We start from the raw sequence: 25806 nt of genomic DNA, 5'->3' as shown, positions 1-25806 counted from the left end.
TCTCTAGCACAAAACGTTCTATCCAAATACCTTATCTGGGAATCTCCCACAACTAATGTTTGCTTAGGTACTTCCTTTACTTTCTGAGGGGCCTGCGCTTCCTTTCTCTTCGTTGCTTTCCCTTTTGCGCGATCCACAGTCTCTCCACAGCACTCGTCCTCCAAAACGTCAAATGAATTTGAAGTTGCTATGGCGTTTGAAGGCGGCTTTATCAAAGTCTTCTTAAGGCCCCTGTCTTTCGCAACTTTCCAAGACGAGGTCCCTTTACTGCTGGTCTCCTCCTTCGTTACTTCTCGTTGTTTTTTAAGCTGACGCACCTCCTCCCGCAGAGAGTCCAACTCTGTCCTCAGGGCTCCCACTAGAGTCACCAGGTCCTTCACTACAACTTCCATATTGCTATGATAATATAACAACACTCAGGAGCTCCGGTTAACACAACCTCTCACTGTGACTTCACCTGACCGGATCAGGTGAACATCACTGACTTGGAACACGGTGTTGAGGAGGATCTGGTTGATGGGAAACACCACGATCTCTGTGTACATTCTGCCACTCGTCCTGATACTGCACAGTCTGGAAGACGGGACAGAGCAGCGGCCGTGGCTTGCAGTAAAGGGCAGCGGATAGAGGCACAAGCACCGCAAGGTAGATCATAACCTCAGACTTGGAGTATGAGGCTAATATTTGCCTGGATCTTTCACGTTTTCTTTACCTTTGTACTGTGAAACAAAGTTTAGTATGAACCTAATCATACACTGAATTTTCCACAGCCTTTTCGGCAAGCTTGTAATGACGGTACTCGGGCTTGAGTTCCCACATTCTTGTGAGGATTCTTAACATTATAGTTACATAGGTCTTTCAGGATCTCCTTTAGATATGTGATTGGTTGTCGGGTAATCTTGTGGAGATCCTTAATATCGTAATACTGATGCTTTTCAAATGCAGCAAACAACAACTCCATGACCTTATCTTTATCATCACGAATCGTCTTGCCTCCTGCCTTCTTCTTCTGCTCTAAATGAACATTATGTTTATGGTGTGAAATAGGCTTATAGCCGTTGAGGGGTCTGTCAATAAGCTTTACTGTATGAAGAGACTGGGCAGCTTTCTTCACAGCTTCCCTGTTACGGCCCTCTCGGGACGCAACGGGGTTCTTACTCTGATGTTGTTAGAGGAAGTTGTATCCGACCCCAAGCCAGTAGTGGCTTTCAAGGGATGTGATCCGTGACGCAAGTAACTTAAAGGGGAAGGGAAACAAAGGCAAAAACTTAATATAATATATTGACCACCACCAATAAATAATATATAAAAAGATTACACAGGGGGAGGGGTATTAACACTGTACACATATGTCTTCGTACTGAAGAATCGCACAATCGTCTTCTCCTGAAGACTGGTTCAACTCTCTCTCGGTGCTGAGTCCTCGGTGCTTTCGTGGCCTCACAACGAATCCTCTGAGAAGTTGAGCCTACCCTGGCCACAGGTCAGCCAAAACACAGGTCCACTGGGGGCACCGCCGTGGAGGCCGTCAACCACACGTCCAGCTGGTCTGCTGGCAGGTTCCGGATCAGCAAGGCTGGTCAGGCCACTCTACGAACGATATAAGGGGAACGCCCTAGACAGGAGTCTCGTGTGACACCACAAATCACTCACCTGTCCTCAATACCCCAGTGGATAAACGTCTCCAGCAGTCGGTCCCGGGAACGACGATCCTTTCAACTGCCACTCCACTGGCAGGGTAACACCACAGTGTTCTTCCGGGGGACGACTTCACAGCTGCTGCAGCAAAGCACACGGAATGGAGACGGCTGCCTCGGGTAGACTGACTCAACTCCAATCACAGCAGTCCCAGGTCGACTCTGTAAGCAGACACGTCATCAATAACTGGGACACACTAAGGCACCTCACTTACGGGCTCAGGCACAAACGCCTGACGTATCCACTCCATAGATGGCGCTGTCGTCGGAGCACCACCTCACCAGAGGTCAGGAGCGGCTGTGTTGTGAGCTGCACAGGACTGGAAACTGGCCCTTGTGGCCAATCTACGTCGTCCTCACCAGGTGTCGTCGTCCGTTTGGAGGGGGTTTCGGGAGCTGACCCACAGATGGCGCGGTTGTCACTGCTCCGTGCTCGGACGCTGGATCCGGGTTCGGGTTCGTAGTTCCCACATATTCTTGTGAGGATTCTTAACATTATAGTTACATAGGTCTTTCAGGATCTCCTTTAGATATGTGATTGGTTGTCGGGTAATGTTGTGGAGATCCTTAATATCGTAATACTGATGCTTTTCAAATGCAGCAAACAACAACTCCATGACCTTATCTTTATCATCACGAATCGTCTTGCCTCCTGCCTTCTTCTTCTGCTCTAAATGAACATTATGTTTATGGTGTGAAATAGGCTTATAGCCGTTGAGGGGTCTGTCAATAAGCTTTACTGTATGAAGAGACTGGGCAGCTTTCTTCACAGCTTCCCTTTTCTGATTGATATAGTAGTCGTCCACTACAGGCTGACATTCTAGTTTGTGGATGACTTGTCCCTCAAAGGACAATTGCTGTGTCTCGGAAACTGCAGCATCCGAGCTGCTGCTGCCGAGATCTGGTTCAGAAAGAACTCCGAGTGTCATTTCTTTTAAACTATGAGAAATTACCTTGTGCTCTCGAGGAATTTTCCCGTCCTTCAAGGTATGTTCACTAGATTTAAAGGTTATTGTCGGAGGTTTACCAGGCACCTTGGTGATCTTAAGCTTTCCAACGTCATGACCAGCACAGTCTGCCCATTTGTCCCCCAAATATTTAGGTACCTTGACCAGCCACAGCCCACGGCTGCAATTCGTAATATCCAAGTCCATCTTAGACTGTTGGCTCATGATGGAAAACACGAGAATATATAGTTACTTGACCACTTTATAAAACGTCTTTCCGACACGTGCTAGTGTTTCAGAAAATATCTGGAAGAGGGCTGGTGAAGTTTGTCGATGTGGTGGTTGTTGTTGAATACACCTGGTGATTGGTGGTTGGGAGTGGTGTTGGTAAGGGAACACAGGTGATGGAGAGAGTGACTGCAGTGGTGGTACTGCTTGTGACCAACTGATTGATGAAGATTAAGTCACCCAAGAGGTGGCACGGGCATGAATAGCCCGTAAGTGGTGGCCCTTTCGAGCCATTACAAGTATCAAGAGCTGATACTGGAGATCTGTGGAGGTGCGAATGCACCCTGTGCAGTGACGGGAGATGTCTCCCTTGTGAATGTGTTAAGATGAAGATGAAGCCACCCAAAAGGTGGCACGGGCAGGAATTGCTCGTAAGTGGTGGCCCTTTTGAGCCATTACCAGTATCAAGAGCTGATACTGGAGATCTGTGGAGGCGCGACTGCACCCTGCGTGATGGGAGATGTCTCCCGGACCAAGTGGTGACCAGATGGTGCTGATCAAGATTGATTGATTGATTGATAAAGATTTAGCCACCCAAGAGGTGGCACGGGCATGCCCGTAAGTGGTACAATTTTAGTGGTACACGGGCATAGCCCGTAAGTGGTACAATTTTTTTTTCCCAGTGTTCTGAGGTTGCATTTAACCATCAAGCTGTTATCGTGGGGGAGGATACTGCTTCACAGTCTTTATGAGGGTGTCCAGCTGCTGGATACCTTTGTTGACCAGGAGAGTGGCTGTGTTGATGGCTTCAGGGTGGCCACTGCATGATTCAGGAACTCTTAAAGCTCTTCTAAGGTCACTGGTTGCTTCACATTCCAGAAGATAGTGAAGTAATGGCTTTTTTCTGTGACAGTTTGGCAGAAGATGCACTCTCTTTGTCGGGGTTCACCAATCTCCCAGTTGCATCTGTAACCTAGACGTAGTCTATATAGCCTAACTGCTATTTCCCTGTGGATTCCTTTTGGGATATTTAACCTTTCTAATTTGGTTGCATGAAGATACCATGTTGCAGATGGCGAACCTTCAGCTATTCTCTGGTGTAGGTAGGCTTTGTTGAGATGTGAGAGTTTTTTGGTGATGATGTTTTTTAATGTTCTCTAGGCTGAGTTGAATTGCAACTCGTCACTGGATGACGAGTTGCCAATTTAGCAATTTCATCAGCTTTTTCATTTAATGGGATTCCAATATGGGATGGGATCCAGTTTAAAGTTATGTTGAGGCCTTTGCCTTTAGCGACTGCTCCTTGATACAAAATGGTGGTAATTATTTCCACATTATCTTTCCACTGTTTTTGTCCTAGTATTTGAAGTGCAGCTTTTGAGTCTGTGTGTATGATTGCATTTTGAGTGTTTTGTGCAATCACATATGCGAACGCCTGTTGTATGGCGAACAGCTCAGTTTGGGTTGATGATACTAGTCCTCCCAGTCTCCAATATGCCTGAACGCTGGTCGTGCAAAGAGCAGCGCCAGCACTCTCATTTTCTGTGTCCACCGATCCGTCTGTGAAGATGTGGGTGGTTCCTGCTACTGCTATGCTATACATTTGCTCTTCTATTATGCGCCTTAGGATTATCGGATCATAGGCAGCCTTTTTCATTGGGAGACTTTCTATTACTATTTTGAAAGTAGGCTCTTCCCACGGCGCGGAAGGAGTGTAATTTGGGTGTGGATGATCACCCTCTCTATCAAGAATCATGTTTTTAAATGTAGTCTGTTTAGGACTTTTCCTGCTCTTGCAACCCAAGAGTTTCCATTGTTTTGGCCAAGTCCAACCACCAAAGCCTGCCGTACTGGGATTGGATCAGAAGAAATAATTATCTTACTGATAATTGTAGCTGTCCTTTGTGATATTCTTTCTTGTAGAGAGGGCAAACCCGTCTCCAGTCTAAGAGTTTCAAGCCTGGTCCACATGGGGGCTCCCAGTGCAGCTCTCATAGCATTGTTTTGGGCAACTTCAAGCTTTTTCCACTGTTGGTGTGATAGATTTGTGAGTGCAGGTGCGGCATAATCGATCACTGATCTGACTGCCTGTACATAGTATGTGCGAAGGACTTGCTGATTGGCTCCTCCAGAAAGGGAGGTTAGCGACCTGAGGATTGCCGTCCGGGCCGCAGTTCGCTCTCTCAAGTATGTGACCTCAGCATTAAAATTCATGTGTGTGTCCAGGATGATTCCTAGATACTGATAGGTGTCGACCCATTCTATTGGTTGACCCTGTACTGTGAGTTGGATGTTGGGCTTCGCTATTTTTATGGGCATGGCCTTTGACTTTGAGGGGTTGAGTTTGATCCCAATCTGTTTTGCCACTTTACTGATGTAGTCTAAGCATTTGGGTGCAAGGCGCGCCGCATCCCTTCCTTTTATGATGATGACAAAGTCGTCCGCGTAGTTTAGCAGCCTGCAGTGATGTGGGAGTTTCAACCTCATTATTCTTTCCATTAAACAGTTGAAGAGAAGAGGGCTAAGAATATCTCCTTGCGGTGTACCATTTTCATGTCTTTTGTACTCAGAGACTGTGCCATGAAGTTTTACTCTTGCTTCTCTGTTTATGAGACAGTTTTTGGTCCAGGAGAGCAGGTTGCCTCTGACCTCTTTGTCAATGAGGCAGCAGAGAATAGCTGGGGCGCGAGCCAGTTCAAAGGCTTTTTCGAGGTCCAGGAATATCAGCATTCCTGGTCTGTCATTCATGTGAGCTAACAGAGTTGTAATACATTCCACTGTGCCAACCCCTCTTCTATAGGCATACATATCATGGTGCAGTTTAGGCATTTTCCACTCCAGTCTGTTGAGTGCCATTCTGTCAGCCGTCTTGGCTGCACAGCTTTGGAGAGAGAAGGGCCTGGGATTAGCTGGATCTTTGGGTTTTGGGATCGGCACTATGTCTGCTCTATTCCAAGCAGAAGGTCTAGTTTGAGAAGTCCAGGCTAAATTAATTAACCTTAGGTATGCAGCGTCTCCCTCTGGGCCGAGGTTTCTAATCATTTTATAGGTTATTTTGTCGGCTCCAGGGGATGTATCCTTGGAGTTTTTCTTAGCCCGATTGAGCTCATCCAGTGTGAAGGGGGCATTAGTGTCAGAGACTTCTTCACATGCTGTAAGGATTCTGTGCCACCTTTCTTCCTCTAGTCCGGTCTGTACTGCTAATACATCTGGTGGAAGTTGATTGCTGGCTGCTCTCTCTGCAAACCTGGTTGCCAGTACTTCGGCTTCCTGTTGAGGATCTTTGGGGTGTGGAGCTTTAGGTGTTTTATTCCCTTTGGCCCGGTGAATTTGCTGCCACATCTCCCCGAGAGAGGTGTGTTCATTCAGGTGTGAACACCATTCTAGCCACTTTTGTTCTTTTATTTGTCTGGTCTCTCGATGTACATGTTCCTTGACCTCACAAAGTAAGATCCTGTTGCGGTCACTTGACTGCTTTTTGTATAGCTTTCTTGTTCTATTGAGTCTATGGTTGAGTTCTTTGACACGTTCGCAATAGTACCAATGATCTTTATGGTGTCCGGTGGACTGTTTTTTCAGTGGGATTGAGTGGTTGGCTGCACTTTGAATCGCTTTGACAAATTCTTGTTCTGCCTGATTAATGTCTTCGGGAAGATCATAGTTTCTTTGCCACTCTGAAATGAGGTTTTGAAATCGGTCCCAGTTTGCTAAAGCAAAGTTCCAGGCTTCAGATGGAGGCGGAGGTGGGGTGGGTAAGTCTAAATAAAGATCAATTTGGACCCCATAGTGGTCGCTTGTGAGTGTGGGCTCAACTGACCATGTTGCTGCATCTCTTAGGGAGGCTGAAACGAAGGTTAGGTCTAATCTGCCTCCTTGGATGTGGGTAGGTTCATTCTTGTTTAGGATTTGTATTTCTGGAAGCTGGTCCAGTAGATGTGTAATGTGTATGCCGGCTTCATTTGTTTTGTTCGAGCCCAGTGCCAATCGATGATGGGCATTAAAATCTCCACAAATGATTGTGTTTGTTGTTGTCGCGTGTCCAAATAACACAGAGAGATCCATTTCGGCTTGTGGAGACCTGTACACATTGAACACTTCAAGTTTGTCGTGTCTTAGCTCAATGGTGACTCCCATTACCTCTGTCCCTGCTCCACAATTGTGTGGGCTGGTTATGGATTTGGAGATCAGGTCACATTTTACATAGATTGCACATCCCCTGGATTGCCCATTGATCCATGGAAGGAAGAAGCCTCGATAGCCTGAGATTTTAGGTTCTAATCCGGCTCGAAGCAAGCTCTCCTGTAGTATCAGGATGTCTATGCCTTTGGTTGCTGCTATGCATTGCAAGTGTTGCAATTTAGTGCGCAGTCCTTGCGCATTCCATTGCAGGATCTTTAGAATTCTAGGTTCTTGGAATGTGCTGATAATTCCGTGGTATCCATGGAGTCTGATGAACACGCCATGGAAGTTGCAATTGGGGTATAGGTTCTTAGTGGTCCTGAAATTGCCTCATCAATGTCGCTTTCCGACTACCTGGACTCTATCTGCTTTTTATGGGGGTGCCTCTTGCCCTGCTGTCTTGACGGTGTGGATATTACATCTTCGAATTTTTTGAGCTTGTGCTCAATTGTCTTCCGAGTCTCTGTGGTTTGCTTGATTCCACGTGAAGACAGCAGACTTTCGATTAACTCAGTGACCAAAGTTTTGAGCATTTGCCAGAGAGCGTTCAGTTCAGTGGGAGCACTATTTAATGTTGTGCAGGTTGAGGGCCTAGTGGCTTTTAGACCCTTCTCGGTGGTAACCTTGGCACTGGAATTGCTACTCCTATTGGCCCCAGTGTGCTTGCTGGATGAAATGGGAGGCCGACTGCTTTGAACATGAGTCTTGTGTCCTCCATCTTTCTTTTTGTCCTGTACTGTCTTCTCACCTTTCACCATGGCCGATGGTGAAGGGCCGTGTGCCCCCTCTTCCTGAATGGGTAGACCCCACGCGGTTTTAGTGGGCATGGGAGCTGGTATTCGTTTTGGTGGGGGTTTCGGCTCCGCTGTTGGCGTGGTGGGGTTCGTTTGAAGCCTTTTGAGCCTTTCAGGGCATTTCAAGTTCCAGGCATGATGTGCCTTGGAACAATTTGGGCATTTTGCCTGAACAGGGTGGTTTGCCTTGAATTTATCAATACATGTTTTTGTATCATGGGGCTGGCTGCAGACTCCGCACCTCACTGGGCGTTGGCAGCCATCTTTGTGATGCCCAAATCTCTGACATCTAAAGCATCTTAGGGGTTCTGGGGTGTAAGGCCTGTGTTGGAACACCCCCCAGATTCCAAGGTCAAGTTTTTCCGGGATCCGTCCTCTTACTGTGAGAAGGACTTGTCGAGTTTCTTGTTTTGTTCGTACTTGGCATCTCTCTGCTGACACCACATAGTTCAGCTTTTCGAGATGGCCAAGGGCCATATGCAAGGGATAGTGGAGGACAATGACTTTACTTATTTTATCCTCTGGTTTCAGTTCCTCACATTTTGCGTAATTTTTTAGAATCGAAGCGGCCGACTCGTCTTTTGGCCTCAGAATGTATTCTCCTTTGAGATTAGGTTTTGCCCTGACCTGGAGCTTGGGGTACTCTTTTTTCCAGGTCCACTACAGTAGCGTACTTACCTTCCGTGTGCTGCACTTTGAAGACCGGAAACGTAGATCTAGTCTGAGGCGCTGGGAGAGCTGGAGAAGCTGGAGAGATTAATGGGCGATGGGTCGTCATGGAGTGGCTTGTCCTGTTAGCCTTATTCACGTGATGACACTCGCCGTCACTTTCGGAACTGGTATCCATTATCGATGGTCTTTTCATACTCTGAGCAGCATTGCTGGATCGATTATAAGTCAATTGGAATTCCATGATGAAATTTCAAATGATCACTTGTGGAGTGGTCTGATGAGTGAAGGACGTGACGTCTGGTGTACAACTACACAACTGTTTGTTCCTCGGAGCAGCTGTTGTGACCAACCTTGTAGTCTGTGAGCTAAATGAGTAATGAACTAACCCGTTGTGGCCACCGGGGGTTATGTAGCAGCTATCTCAGGTGACTGATGTTGCTGGATGATGGAACTTGTTTATTTGGTCATTTCTCGATGCCGATAAATATTCAAATTGCTAAGAACATTAGAATAAAGCTAAACTGACAATACGAGGCATGTATGTTTATACATGTGCATGAGTAGACTGTTTATGAATATGAATCAAAATATTTTTAACAAGTTAAAATATACGTTTTCTGATATAAATTCACTAGAACACGCCCAGCGTAGGATAACAAAGTTAATCCTGCAAATTAGAAACTTGTCATATGAAGGAAGATTAACTAAGTAGTACAAATTTGCATTCTCTAGAACGGCCAAGAATTCGGAGTGACTTAGTAGAGGTGTGCAAGTGGATGGATGGACACATCAAACGGGATATTAATAGGGTATTAGGAACATAAGAATGAAGGTAACTGCAGAAGGCCTATTGGCCCATACGAGAATAACAAAGTTAATCCTGCATATTAGAAACTTGTCATATGAAGAAAGATTGACTAAGTAGTACTAATTTGCATTCTCTAGAAAGGCCAAGAATTCGGAGTGACTTAGTAGAGGTGTGCAAGTGGATGGATGGACACATCAAACGGGATATTAATAGGGAATTAGGAACAAGAATGAAGGTAACTGCAGAAAGCCTATTGGCCCATACGAGGCAGCACCTATTTATATCTTCCCAATTCCATTAATATATAAGTCCAACGCATACTTGAAACAATCAAGGGATCCTACTTCTATCAAGATATGCGATAATTGGTTCCACAAATCAACAACCATGTTACCGAACCACTATTTTCCCGGGTATTTCCTAAATCTAAACGTAGGAAAATAAGAATAAACGTAACTGCAGATGTCCTACTGGCCCCACACAAGAAAGCTGCTATTTATAACCACCTAATCTCATTCATATATGTCTAAGAGCATAAGAATAAAGGTAAGTGTTGAGATTGCGAAGTCGGATTGCGAAAGGGATCTGGGAGTTATGATTAGTAAGAATTTAAAACAAAAAGATCAATGCCTGAATGTTCGTAATAAGGCAAATAGGACAATAGGTTTATTAATCGAAGCGTAATTAACAAGACACCTGGTGTGGTTCCTCAACTATATCTTGCTCTGGTTAGGCCCCATTTAGATTATACAGTAAAAAGTTTTGGTCGCCATAATATAGAATGGATATAAATTCACTTGAACGTGTCCAGCATAGAATGACTAAGTTAATTCCCCAAATTAGAAATCTTTCATATGAAGAAAGATTAACAAAGCTTAACTTGCATCACTGGAAAGGCGAAGAGTTAGGTGTGACATGATAGAGGTTTACAAGTGGGTGAATGGACAAAACAAAGGGGATATTAATAGGGTATTAAAAGTATCAACACTTGCCAATTCCTTTCTCCCACAAACACATACTTTTATTACCTCCTTCCTCCAAATCAATTCCCATACCTCTATAAACTGTTAGTAGATAGAGGTATGGGAATTGATTTGGAGGAAGGAGGTAATAAAAGTATGTGTTTGTGGGAGAAAGGAATTGGCAAAACGATCAGGGAAAGAGAAGGTCCGCAAAATAACAATTCACTTAGGGTATATTACACTAACAGTAGAAGTCTAAGAAATAAAATTAACGAATTAAATGCTCTTGTCTGCACAGAAAAAATAGATATTATTGCACTTACCGAAACGTGGATGAATGTAGAAAATAGAGAACTATTAGCTGAATATCAAATATATGGATTTAAACTATTTCACACAGATAGATATATTAGACGAGGAGGTGGAGTAGCCATATATGTTAGGGACAATTTGAAATGTAGTCTCAAAGAGGGAATCAAAACAGAGCCACACACAGAAACTATTTGGATTGAATTAAACGAAAAAGCTAATAATATTATAATTGGAGTAATATATAGGCCACCAAATTTAGACAGAATGGAAGCAAAGCATCTATGGGATGAAATATCTAGAGCATCTAGATCTAACAGTATTTATGTCATGGGTGACTTTAATTTTAGCGGAATAAACTGGTTGAACAAAACAGGGAATAGTGAAGCAGAAGATTTTCTAGAATTAATTGACGATTGCTTTCTTACGCAACACATTAAGGAACCAACACGGGAAAATAATATTTTAGATTTAGTGTTAACTAACAGGGAAACGCAAATTAATGACATCGAAATAGGGAGTGAGCTAGGGAGCAGTGATCACAAAGAAATCAGATTTAGCATAGAATGGAATAGACCAGTAGGAGAAAATTCTGTTAAAGTGCCAGATTTTCGAAAAGCTGATTTTAATAGCCTAAGAAATTTTTTGGGTCAAATTGATTGGAAAGTCTTGGGTATGGGGTGTGGGCCGGTCTTGGAGCGAGACATGATCCCAGCGATAGGTGACTTAAATGGGGATTTCGATGTGGATTCAATATATAACTTATTTAAGAATATTCTAAACAAAGCACAGGAACGTAGTATACCATACAAATTGAATAGATCGAATACTAATGACCCAAAGTGGATAACAAAGAATTTGAAGAACCTTATAGGTAAAAAGAGAGCTTGGTACAAAAGAATTAAAAATGGGGAGGTCACTTTAGAACAGGAATTCGTACAACTGGTTAGAAATGTTAAAAAAGAGATAAGGAAAGCAAAAAGAAACTATGAAGTTCGCATAGCAGGGCAAGCAAAGACAAATCCTAAAGGGTTTTTTCAGTTATATCGTACTAAGACTAGGGAAAGGATAGGTCCATTAAAAACTGAGACAGGTCAAATAACAGATAGTGATGAAGAGATGAGTAGTATTTTTAATAAATATTTTGTATCTGTATTTACTAAAGAGGAACTTAACAATATGCCTTCAGCCGAACAAGTCTATGTGGGTGGGGACGAGGACAGGTTGACGAGTTTAGCAGTTACCAGGGAGGATGTTCTTAAACAAATAGTAAAACTCAAACCAAACAAATCCCCAGGGCCGGATGAAGTGTTTGCCAGGGTGCTTAAAGAATGCAAAGAGGAGCTTTGTGACCCACTGTCAACCATATTTAATAAATCAATAGAGTCAGGCAGAGTGCCAGAGTTTTGGAAAGTTGCTAATGTGATACCAGTTTTTAAGAAAGGAGATAGATCACTTGCGTCTAACTATCGACCAATTAGCCTAACGTCTATTGTGGGAAAGTTACTCGAATCTATAATAGCAAATAAAATTCGTCTTCATCTTGAAAAACATAAATTAATAATTGAGTCGCAACATGGTTTTATAAATGGCCGTTCATGTTTAACAAATTTGTTATCTTTTTATTCTAGCATTGTTGAGGCAGTTGATAGTGGTAAGGATTGCGATGTTGTATACCTTGACTTTAGCAAAGCTTTTGATACAGTGCCACATGAAAGACTGATTAAAAAGATAGAGTCTCATGGTATTGGGGGTGCTATATTAAGCTGGATTAGGGCATGGCTATACCAAAGGAAACAGAGAGTTAGTATAAATGGAATCAAGTCAGAGTGGGAAAATGTTGTAAGTGGAGTGCCTCAAGGCTCTGTCCTGGGACCTCTGTTGTTTATAATATATATAAATGATTTAGATTCAGGTTTGAGTAGCAACATTTGCAAATTTGCCGATGATACGAAAATCGGTAGGGAAATTAATTCGGAGGAGGACTCACTATCACTTCAAGTTGATCTAGATAGGGTTTTGAAATGGTCAAAGGATTGGCAGATGCAGTTTAATGCTGATAAATGTAAAGTTCTGAGGTTAGGTAATGATGATAGAGTTACAAGATACGAGCTAGATGGTGTTGTGATTGCGAAGTCGGATTGCGAAAGGGATCTGGGAGTTATGATTAGTAAGAATTTAAAACAAAAGGATCAATGCATAAATGTTCGTAATAAGGCAAATCGGACACTTGGATTTATTAATCGCAGCGTTAGTAACAAGACACCTGGTGTGGTTCTCAAGCTATATCTTGCTCTAGTTAGGCCCCATTTAGATTATGCAGTTCAGTTTTGGTCGCCATATTATAGAATGGATATAAATTCACTTGAACGTGTCCAGCGTAGGATGACTAAGTTAATTCCCCAAATTAGAAATCTTTCATATGAAGAAAGATTAACAAAGCTTAAGTTGCATTCACTGGAAAGGCGAAGAGTTAGGGGTGACATGATAGAGGTTTACAAGTGGATGAATGGACATAACTGGGGGGATATTGGTAGGGTATTAAAAGTATCAACACAGGACAGAACACGAAACAATGGGTATAAATTGGATAAGTTTAGATTTAGGAAAGACTTGGGTAAATACTGGTTCAGTAACAGGGTTGTTGATTTGTGGAACCAATTGCCGCGTAACATTGTGGAGGTGGGGTCCCTCGATTGTTTCAAGCACGGGTTGGACAAGTATATGAGTGTGATTGGGTGGTTATAGAATAGGAGCTGCCTCGTATGGGCCAATAGGCCTTCTGCAGTTACCTTTGTTCTTATGTTCTTATGTTCTTAACACAAGACAGAACACGAAACAATGGTTATAAATTGGATAAGTTTAGATTTAGGAAAGACTTGGGTAAATACTGGTTCAGTAACAGGGTTGTTGATTTGTGAAACCAATTGCCGCGTAACATTGTGGAGGTGGGGTCCCTCGATTGTTTCAAGCGTGGGTTGGACATGTATATGAGTGGGATTGGGTGGTTATAAATAGGAGCTGCCTCGTATGGGCCAACAGGCCTTCTGCAGTTGCCTTTGTTCTTATGTTCCTATCCTTAGTGGCTTAGCACAAATCAATAGATTAGGCTAGATTGAGCAACATTTAGTTGGGTTCCTGCCTAACTACAGTTAAGGTTTGGCAATAAATTTATATACCATAATAATGAGGAGTAATGGAATAGTGCTATGTATTTTGTTTGGTTTTATATAAAAGACTCTTATTTTGAGTGATGTATATATAATTAGTATGGGGTAATCTCTTCAACTCTGGTATTTGATGAGTATTTATTAATATGTTATTGACCCTAACACGAAAATAATCCACACAATTAATGGATAAATTTACGTGAGTGCTTAGTCTTATAGTTGGATATTAATGTGCGCGTCAACTCCGCGGATTTAAAACCACTATTTTCCATGGATTTAAACACAAAATGACGCACTTAATTAATTTAGAGGTGCATAGCTACACTATGCATTATATTTATTGATAATTTTTATTTATTTCCTTACCTGTATTGAGGTTTGAAACCATTTTTGCTTTTTATTCCCCTTCCCTCGCCGTTTGAAACTCATAATCACAACTGTTAAATAATTTGTTAAAAAAAAGCAGTCATCGCACGTGGTAACTGACGCAATTGCGCGGTTATGGATTTCTAGAAAACTTCTGACATTCACCTACTTGAAATTAATGGTTAGTAAAATAAGTTTCTGGTCACAGCCAATTTATGTTGTGGTGACAGGGGTTAATAATTTGGGTGTCAGGATTCCCAACATATAACACGGCAATCGAAACTAAACTGCATGATGTAAATGGGGCCTAACCAGAGCAGGATATAACTGAAGAATAACACAAGGTGTTTTATTACTAATGCTTTGATAAATAAATCCCAGTGTCCTATTTGCCTTATTTCGTCAACAGATCACTGTAAGCAGCGATTTTCCATTTTTCTTATATTCTTAGTCAAAACATTGATCTAAAATAGGTTAAGCAAGAAAAAGTTCTGTATAAGTATTTATTTTTATGATATCTATACAATGAACACGTGATATTGATACATTGAATCTGTGATATATTCAAGGTGTCATAAAAGTAAGTTAAAGGCGATGCTGCTTCTATGGTGGTGACAGTGTCGACGTTCATCACCATCAGGGGCTTAGTCACCTCCACCACCTTCACCTCAATCATTACCAGCTGCAGGGCTGGTGCCGTCACCGTCTGGACTGTGACGGAGGTCACGGGAACATCACTGACTTGGAACACGGTGTTGAGGAGGATCTGGTTGATGGGAAACACCACGATCTCTGTGACATTCTGCCACTCGTCCTGATACTGCACAGTCTGGAAGACGGGACAGAGCAGCGGCCGTGGCTTGCAGTAAAGGGTAGCGGATAGAGGCACAAGCACCGCAAGGTAGATCATAACCTCAGACTTGGAGTATGAGGCTAATATTTGCCTGGATCTTTCACGTTTTCTTTACCTTTGTACTGTGAAACAAAGTTTAGTATGAACCTAATCATACATTGAATTTTCCACAGCCTTTTCGGCAAGCTTGTAATGACGGTACTCGGGCTTGAGTTCCCACATATTCTTGTGAGGATTCTTAACATTATAGTTACATAGGTCTTTCAGGATCTCTTTTAGATATGTGATTGGTTGTCGGGTAATCTTGTGGAGATCCTTAATATTGTAATACTGATGCTTTTCAAATGCAGCAAACAACAACTCCATGACCTTATCTTTATCATCACGAATCGTCTTGCCTTCTGCCTTCTTCTTCTGCTCTAAATAAACATTATGTTTATGGTGTGAAATAGGCTTATAGCCGTTGAGGGGTCTGTCAATAAGCTTTACCGTATGAAGAGACTGGGCAGCTTTCTTCACAGCTTCCCTTTTCTGATTGATATAGTAGTCGTCCACTACAGGCTGACATTCTAGTTTGTGGATGACTTGTCCCTCAAAGGACAATTGCTGTGTCTCGGAAACTGCAGCATCCGAGCTGCTGCTGCCGAGATCTGGTTCAGAAAGAACTCCGAGTGTCATTTCTTTTAAACTATGAGAAATTACCTTGTGCTCCCGAGGAATTTTCCCGTCCTTCAAGGTGTGTTCACTAGATTTAAAGGTTATTGTCGGAGGTTTACCAGGCACCTTGGTAATCTTAAGCTTTCCAACGTCATGGCCAGCACAGTCTGCCCATTTGTCCCCCAAATATTTAGGTACCTTGACCAGCCACAGCCCACGGCTGCAATTCGTAATATCCAAGTCCATCTTAGACTGTTGGCTCATGATGGAAAACACGAGAATATATAGTTACTTGACCTCTTTATAAAACGTCTTTCCGACACGTGCTAGTGTTTCAGAAAATATCTCTAATAGGGCTGGTGAAGTTTGTCGATAAGAACATAAGAACATAAGAACAAGGGAAACTGCAGAAGGCCTATTGGCCCATTCGAGGCAGCTCCTATACTATAACCACCCAATCCCACTCATATACTTGTCCAACACGCGCTTGAAACAATCGAGGGACCCCACCTCCACCACGTTACGCGCCAATTGGTTCCACAAATCAACCAATTCAAATCAACCAAATCAACCAGATGTGGTGGTTGTTGTTGAATACACCTGGTGATTGGTGGTTGGGAGTGGTGTTGGTAAGGGAACACAGGTGATGGAGAGAGTGACTGCAGTGGTGGTACTGCTTGTGACCAACCTTGTAGTCTGTGAGCTAAATGAGTAATTAGCTAACCCGTTGTGATGATGATGATGAAGATTAAGCCACCCAAAAGGTGGCACGGGCATGAATAGCCCGTAAGTGGTGGCCCTTTTAAGCCATTACCAGTATCAAGAGCTGATACTGGAGATCTGTGGAGGTGCGAATGCACCCTGCATGACGGGAGATGTCTCCCTTATGAATGTGTTTAAGATGAAGATGAAGCAACCCAAAAGGTGGCACGGGCATAAATAGCCCGTAAGTGGTGGCCCTTTTAAGCCATTACCAGTATCAAGAGCTGATACTGGAGATCTGTGGAGGTGTGAATGAACCCTGCATGACGGGAGATGTCTCCCTTATGAATGTGTTAAGATGAAGATGAAGGAACCTAAAAGGTGGCACGGGCATAAATAGCCCGTAAGTGGTGGCCATTTTAAGCCATTACCAGTATCAAGAGCTGATACTGGGGATCTGTGGAGGTGCGAATGCACCCTGCATGACGGGAGATGTCTCCCTTGTGAATGTGTTAAGATGAAGATGAAGCCACCCGAAAGGTGGCACAGGCATGAATAGCTCGTAAGTGGTGGCCCTTTTGAGCCATTACCAGTATCAATAGATGATACTGGAGATCTGTGGAGGTGCGACTGCACCCTGCGTGACGGGAGATGTCTCCCGGACCAAATGGTGACCAGATGATCTCGTGACGGGAGATCGGACCAAGTCTCCCGGACCAAGTGGTGACCAAATGGAGTAACCCGTTGTGGCCACCGGGGGGGTTATGTAGCAGCTATCTCAGGTGACTGATGTTGCTGGATGATGGAACTTGTTTATTTGGTCATTTCTCGATGCCGATAAATATTCAAATTGTTAAGAACATTAGAATAAAGTTAAACTGACAATACGAGGCATGTTTGTTTATACATGTGCATGAGTAGACTGTTTATGAATATGAATCAAAATATTTTTAACAAGTTAAAATATACGTTTTCTGATATAAATTCACTAGAACACGCCCAGCGTAGGATAACAAAGTTAATCCTGCAAATTAGAAACTTATGAAGAAAGATTAACTAAGTAGTACAAATTTGCATTCTCTAGAACGGCCAAGAATTCGGAGTGACTTAGTAGAGGTGTGCAAGTGGATGGATGGACACATCAAACGGGATATTAATAGGGTATTAGGAACATAAGAATGAAGGTAACTGCAGAAGGCCTATTGGCCCATACGAGAACAACAAAGTTAATCCTGCATATTAGAAACTTGTCATATGAAGAAAGATTGACTAAGTAGTACTAATTTGCATTCTCTAGAAAGGCCAAGAATTCGGAGTGACTTAGTAGAGGTGTGCAAGTGGATGGATGGACACATCAAACGGGATATTAATAGGGAATTAGGAACAAGAATGAAGGTAACTGCAGAAAGCCTATTGGCCCATACGAGGCAGCACCTATTTATATCTTCCCAATCCCATTAATATATAAGTCCAACGCATACTTGAAACAATCAAGGGATCCTACTTCTATCAAGATATGCGATAATTGGTTCCACAAATCAACAACCATGTTACCGAACCACTATTTTCCCAGGTATTTCCTAAATCTAAGCGTAGGAAAATAAGAATAAACGTAACTGCAGATGTCCTACTGGCCCCACACAAGAAAGCTGCTATTTATAACCACCTAATCTCATTCATATATGTCTAAGAACATAAGAATAAAGGTAAGTGTTGAGATTGCGAAGTCGGATTGCGAAAGGGATCTGGGAGTTATGATTAGTAAGAATTTAAAACAAAAAAATCAATGCCTGAAAGTTGCGAAAGACAGGGGCCTTAAGAAGACTTTGATAAAGCCGCCTTCAAACGCCATAGCAACTTCAAATTCATTTGACGTTTTGGAGGACGAGTGCTGTGGAGAGACTGTGGATCGCGCAAAAGGGAAAGCAACGAAGAGAAAGGAAGCGCAGGCCCCTCAGAAAGTAAAGGAAGTACCTAAGCAAACATTAGTTGTGGGAGATTCCCAGATAAGGTATTTGGATAGAACGTTTTGTGCTAGAGATAGGGGGAACAGGTTAAGGGTTTGCTATCCCGGAGCTGGCATTGGTGATATTATAAACAACATGAATGATATTATGGCTGGTAATGGGAACAATCCCATTATTTGCATTAGCGTGGGAGGAAATGATGTTGGTCGAGTCAGGAGTGAGGAACTGATTCAGAGGTATAAAACAGCCATAGAGTTAGTTAGGAGCAAGGGAGGAATCCCGATCATATGTGGCATTCTTCCAAGAAAGGGAGTGGGAAATGAATGGATATCGAGGGCACTTGGTGTCAATTGCCGGCTGGAAAGATATTGCAAATCAAATGCAATATCTTTCATAGACAACTGGGAACACTTCTATGGAAGAAATGAAATGTATGCTCGTGATGGGGTGCATCTATCGAGAGCTGGGGTTGTTGCTGTTGCGAACTCGCTAGAAGAAGTGGTTAGAGGTGTTTGTTTGGGTTTAAACTGTTAGTAGATAGAGGTATGGGAATTGATTTGGAGGAAGGAGGTAATAAAAGTATGTGTTTGTGGGAGAAAGGAATTGGCAAAACGATCAGGGTAAGAGAAGGTCCGCAAAATAACAATTCACTTAGGGTATATTACACTAACAGTAGAAGTCTAAGAAATAAAATTAACGAATTAAATGCTCTTGTCGGCACAGAAAAAAAAGATATTATTGCACTTACCGAAACGTGGATGAATGTAGAAAATAGAGAACTATTAGCTGAATATCAAATATATGGATTTAAACTATTTCACACAGATAGATATATTAGACGAGGAGGTGGAGTAGCCATATATGTTAGGGACAATTTGAAATGTAGTCTCAAAGAGGGAATCAAAACAGAGCCACACACAGAAACTATTTGGATTGAATTAAACGAAAAAGCTAATAATATTATAATAGGAGTAATATATAGGCCACCAAATTTAGACAGAATGGAAGCAAAGCATCTATGGGATGAAATATCTAGAGCATCTAGATCTAACAGTATTTATGTCATGGGTGACTTTAATTTTAGCGGAATAAACTGGTTGAACGAAACAGGGAATAGTGAAGCAGAAGATTTTCTAGAATTAATTGACGATTGCTTTCTTACGCAACACATTAAGGAACCAACACGGGAAAATAATATTTTAGATTTAGTGTTAACTAACAGGGAAACGCAAATTAATGACATCGAAATAGGGAGTGAGCTAGGGAGCAGTGATCACAAAGAAATCAGATTTAGCATAGAATGGAATAGACCAGTAGGAGAAAATTCTGTTAAAGTGCCAGATTTTCGAAAAGCTGATTTTAATAGCCTAAGAAATTTTTTGGGTCAAATTGATTGGAAAGGCTTGGGTATGGGGTGTGGGCCGGTCTTGGAGCGAGACATGAACCCAGCGATAGGTGACTTAAATGGGGATTTCGATGTGGATTCAATATATAACTTATTTAAGAAAATTCTAAACAAAGCACAGGAACGTAGTATACCATACAAATTGAATAGATCGTATACTAATGACCCAAAGTGGATAACAAAGAATTTGAAGAACCTTATAGGTAAAAAGAGAGCTTGGTACAAAAGGATTAAAAATGGGGAGGTCACTTTAGAACAGGAATTCGTACAACTGGTTAGAAATGTTAAAAAAGAGATAAGGAAAGCAAAAAGAAACTATGAAGTTCGCATAGCAGGGCAAGCAAAGACAAATCCTAAAGGGTTTTTTCAGTTATATCGTACTAAGACTAGGGAAAGGATAGGTCCATTAAAAACTGAGACAGGTCAAATAACAGATAGTGATGAAGAGATGAGTAGTATTTTTAATAAATATTTTGTATCTGTATTTACTAAAGAGGAACTTAACAATATGCCTTCAGCCGAACAAGTCTATGTGGGTGGGGACGAGGACAGGTTGACGAGTTTAGCAGTTACCAGGGAGGATGTTCTTAAACAAATAGTAAAACTCAAACCAAACAAATCCCCAGGGCCGGATGAAGTGTTTGCTAGGGTGCTTAAAGAATGCAAAGAGGAGCTTTGTGACCCACTGTCAACCATATTTAATAAATCAATAGAGTCAGGCAGAGTGCCAGAGTTTTGGAAAGTTGCTAATGTGATACCAGTTTTTAAGAAAGGAGATAGATCACTTGCGTCTAACTATCGACCAATTAGCCTAACGTCTATTGTGGGAAAGTTACTCGAATCTATAATAGCAAATAAAATTCGTCTTCATCTTGAAAAACATAAATTAATAATTGAGTCGCAACATGGTTTTATAAATGGCCGTTCATGTTTAACAAATTTGTTATCTTTTTATTCTAGCATTGTTGAGGCAGTTGATAGTGGTAAGGATTGCGATGTTGTATACCTTGACTTTAGCAAAGCTTTTGATACAGTGCCACATGAAAGACTGATTAAAAAAATAGAGTCTCATGGTATTGGGGGTGCTATATTAAGCTGGATTAGGGCATGGCTGGAAAGTCGAAGAGTTAGGGGTGACATGATAGAGGTTTACAAGTGGATGAATGGACATAACCGGGGGGATATTAATAGGGTATTAAAAGTATCAACACAGGACAGAACACGAAACAATGGATATAAATTGGATAAGTTTAGATTTAGGAAAGACTTGGGTAAATACTGGTTCAGTAACAGGGTTGTTGATTTGTGGAACCAATTGCCGCGTAACATTGTGGAGGTGGGGTCCCTCGATTGTTTCAAGCACGGGTTGGACAAGTATATGAGTGGGATTGGGTGGTTATAGAATAGGAGCTGCCTCGTATGGGCCAATAGGCCTTCTGCAGTTACCTTTGTTCTTATGTTCTTATGTTCTTATGGTTATACCAAAGGAAACAGAGAGTTAGTATAAATGGAATCAAGTCAGAGTGGGAAAATGTTGTAAGTGGAGTGCCTCAAGGCTCTGTCCTGGGACCTCTGTTGTTTATAATATATATAAATGATTTAGATTCAGGTTTGAGTAGCAACATTTGCAAATTTGCCGATGATACGAAAATCGGTAGGGAAATTAATTCGGAGGAGGACTCACTATCACTTCAAGTTGATCTAGATAGGGTTTTGAAATGGTCAAAGGATTGGCAGATGCAGTTTAATGCTGATAAATGTAAAGTTCTGAGGTTAGGTAATGATGATAGAGTTACAAGATACGAGCTAGATGGTGTTGTGATTGCGAAGTCGGATTGCGAAAGGGATCTGGGAGTTATGATTAGTAAGAATTTAAAACAAAAGGATCAATGCATAAATGTTCGTAATAAGGCAAATCGGACACTTGGATTTATTAATCGCAGCGTTAGTAACAAGACACCTGGTGTGGTTCTCAAGCTATATCTTGCTCTAGTTAGGCCCCATTTAGATTATGCAGTTCAGTTTTGGTCGCCATATTATAGAATGGATATAAATTCACTTGAACGTGTCCAGCGTAGGATGACTAAGTTAATTCCCCAAATTAGAAATCTTTCATATGAAGAAAGATTAACAAAGCTTAAGTTGCATTCACTGGAAAGGCGAAGAGTTAGGGGTGACATGATAGAGGTTTACAAGTGGATGAATGGACATAACCGGGGGGATATTAATAGGGTATTAAAAGTATCAACACAGGACAGAACACGAAACAATGGATATAAATTGGATAAGTTTAGATTTAGGAAAGACTTGGGTAAATACTGGTTCAGTAACAGGGTTGTTGATTTGTGGAACCAATTGCCGCGTAACATTGTGGAGGTGGGGTCCCTCGATTGTTTCAAGCACGGGTTGGACAAGTATATGAGTGGGATTGGGTGGTTATAGAATAGGAGCTGCCTCGTATGGGCCAATAGGCCTTCTGCAGTTACCTTTGTTCTTATGTTCTTATGTTATATTCTTAGTCAAAACATTGATCTAAAATAGGTTAAGCAAGAAGAAGTTCTGTATAAGTATTTATTTTTATGATATCTATACAATGAACACGTGATATTGATACATTGAATCTGTGATATATTCAAGGTGTCATAAAAGTAAGTTAAAGGCGATGCTGCTTCTATGGTGGTGACAGTGTCGACGTTCATCACCATCAGGGGCTTAGTCACCTCCACCACCTTCACCTCAATCATTACCAGCTGCAGGGCTGGTGCCGTCACCGTCTGGACTGTGACGGAGGTCACGGGAACATCACTGACTTGGAACACGGTGTTGAGGAGGATCTGGTTGATGGGAAACACCACGATCTCTGTGACATTCTGCCACTCGTCCTGATACTGCACAGTCTGGAAGACGGGACAGAGCAGCGGCCGTGGCTTGCAGTAAAGGGTAGCGGATAGAGGCACAAGCACCGCAAGGTAGATCATAACCTCAGACTTGGAGTATGAGGCTAATATTTGCCTGGATCTTTCACGTTTTCTTTACCTTTGTACTGTGAAACAAAGTTTAGTATGAACCTAATCATACATTGAATTTTCCACAGCCTTTTCGGCAAGCTTGTAATGACGGTACTCGGGCTTGAGTTCCCACATATTCTTGTGAGGATTCTTAACATTATAGTTACATAGGTCTTTCAGGATCTCTTTTAGATATGTGATTGGTTGTCGGGTAATCTTGTGGAGATCCTTAATATTGTAATACTGATGCTTTTCAAATGCAGCAAACAACAACTCCATGACCTTATCTTTATCATCACGAATCGTCTTGCCTTCTGCCTTCTTCTTCTGCTCTAAATAAACATTATGTTTATGGTGTGAAATAGGCTTATAGCCGTTGAGGGGTCTGTCAATAAGCTTTACCGTATGAAGAGACTGGGCAGCTTTCTTCACAGCTTCCCTTTTCTGATTGATATAGTAGTCGTCCACTACAGGCTGACATTCTAGTTTGTGGATGACTTGTCCCTCAAAGGACAATTGCTGTGTCTCGGAAACTGCAGCATCCGAGCTGCTGCTGCCGAGATCTGGTTCAGAAAGAACTCCGAGTGTCATTTCTTTTAAACTATGAGAAATTACCTTGTGCTCCCGAGGAATTTTCCCGTCCTTCAAGGTGTGTTCACTAGATTTAAAGGTTATTGTCGGAGGTTTACCAGGCACCTTGGTAATCTTAAGCTTTCCAACGTCATGGCCAGCACAGTCTGCCCATTTGTCCCCCAAATATTTAGGTACCTTGACCAGCCACAGCCCACGGCTGCAATTCGTAATATCCAAGTCCATCTTAGACTGTTGGCTCATGATGGAAAACACGAGAATATATAGTTACTTGACCTCTTTATAAAACGTCTTTCCGACACGTGCTAGTGTTTCAGAAAATATCTCTAATAGGGCTGGTGAAGTTTGTCGATAAGAACATAAGAACATAAGAACAAGGGAAACTGCAGAAGGCCTATTGGCCCATTCGAGGCAGCTCCTATACTATAACCACCCAATCCCACTCATATACTTGTCCAACACGCGCTTGAAACAATCGAGGGACCCCACCTCCACCACGTTACGCGCCAATTGGTTCCACAAATCAACCAATTCAAATCAACCAGATGTGGTGGTTGTTGTTGAATACACCTGGTGATTGGTGGTTGGGAGTGGTGTTGGTAAGGGAACACAGGTGATGGAGAGAGTGACTGCAGTGGTGGTACTGCTTGTGACCAACCTTGTAGTCTGTGAGCTAAATGAGTAATTAGCTAACCCGTTGTGATGATGATGATGAAGATTAAGCCACCCAAAAGGTGGCACGGGCATGAATAGCCCGTAAGTGGTGGCCCTTTTAAGCCATTACCAGTATCAAGAGCTGATACTGGAGATCTGTGGAGGTGCGAATGCACCCTGCATGACGGGAGATGTCTCCCTTATGAATGTGTTTAAGATGAAGATGAAGCAACCCAAAAGGTGGCACGGGCATAAATAGCCCGTAAGTGGTGGTCCTTTTAAGCCATTACCAGTATCAAGAGCTGATACTGGAGATCTGTGGAGGTGTGAATGAACCCTGCATGACGGGAGATGTCTCCCTTATGAATGTGTTAAGATGAAGATGAAGGAACCTAAAAGGTGGCACGGGCATAAATAGCCCGTAAGTGGTGGCCATTTTAAGCCATTACCAGTATCAAGAGCTGATACTGGGGATCTGTGGAGGTGCGAATGCACCCTGCATGACGGGAGATGTCTCCCTTGTGAATGTGTTAAGATGAAGATGAAGCCACCCGAAAGGTGGCACAGGCATGAATAGCTCGTAAGTGGTGGCCCTTTTGAGCCATTACCAGTATCAATAGATGATACTGGAGATCTGTGGAGGTGCGACTGCACCCTGCGTGACGGGAGATGTCTCCCGGACCAAATGGTGACCAGATGATCTCGTGACGGGAGATCGGACCAAGTCTCCCGGACCAAGTGGTGACCAAATGGAGTAACCCGTTGTGGCCACCGGGGGGGTTATGTAGCAGCTATCTCAGGTGACTGATGTTGCTGGATGATGGAACTTGTTTATTTGGTCATTTCTCGATGCCGATAAATATTCAAATTGTTAAGAACATTAGAATAAAGTTAAACTGACAATACGAGGCATGTTTGTTTATACATGTGCATGAGTAGACTGTTTATGAATATGAATCAAAATATTTTTAACAAGTTAAAATATACGTTTTCTGATATAAATTCACTAGAACACGCCCAGCGTAGGATAACAAAGTTAATCCTGCAAATTAGAAACTTATGAAGAAAGATTAACTAAGTAGTACAAATTTGCATTCTCTAGAACGGCCAAGAATTCGGAGTGACTTAGTAGAGGTGTGCAAGTGGATGGATGGACACATCAAACGGGATATTAATAGGGTATTAGGAACATAAGAATGAAGGTAACTGCAGAAGGCCTATTGGCCCATACGAGAATAACAAAGTTAATCCTGCATATTAGAAACTTGTCATATGAAGAAAGATTGACTAAGTAGTACTAATTTGCATTCTCTAGAAAGGCCAAGAATTCGGAGTGACTTAGTAGAGGTGTGCAAGTGGATGGATGGACACATCAAACGGGATATTAATAGGGAATTAGGAACAAGAATGAAGGTAACTGCAGAAAGCCTATTGGCCCATACGAGGCAGCACCTATTTATATCTTCCCAATCCCATTAATATATAAGTCCAACGCATACTTGAAACAATCAAGGGATCCTACTTCTATCAAGATATGCGATAATTGGTTCCACAAATCAACAACCATGTTACCGAACCACTATTTTCCCAGGTATTTCCTAAATCTAAGCGTAGGAAAATAAGAATAAACGTAACTGCAGATGTCCTACTGGCCCCACACAAGAAAGCTGCTATTTATAACCACCTAATCTCATTCATATATGTCTAAGAACATAAGAATAAAGGTAAGTGTTGAGATTGCGAAGTCGGATTGCGAAAGGGATCTGGGAGTTATGATTAGTAAGAATTTAAAACAAAAAAATCAATGCCTGAATGTTCGTAATAAGGCAAATAGGAC

At 42.1% G+C, this 25806-nt stretch overlaps 1 protein-coding gene across 1 annotated transcript; it reads right to left on the bottom strand.

Moving 5' to 3' along the window:
- Positions 1–2116: 2116 nt before the first annotated feature.
- Positions 2117–2869, bottom strand: LOC123773554 (general transcription factor IIF subunit 2-like). Its single transcript, XM_045767344.2, has one exon. It carries the CDS (start codon positions 2867–2869, stop codon positions 2117–2119), a length of 753 nt encoding a protein of 250 aa, XP_045623300.2.
- Between the last annotated feature and the right edge of the window lie 22937 nt (positions 2870–25806).

This window comes from Procambarus clarkii, chromosome 72 (assembly GCF_040958095.1).
Source record: "Procambarus clarkii isolate CNS0578487 chromosome 72, FALCON_Pclarkii_2.0, whole genome shotgun sequence".
NCBI lineage: Eukaryota > Metazoa > Arthropoda > Malacostraca > Decapoda > Cambaridae > Procambarus > Procambarus clarkii.
Note: the sequence above shows the minus strand (reverse complement) of the source record. Positions and strands in the feature narration are given on the sequence as shown.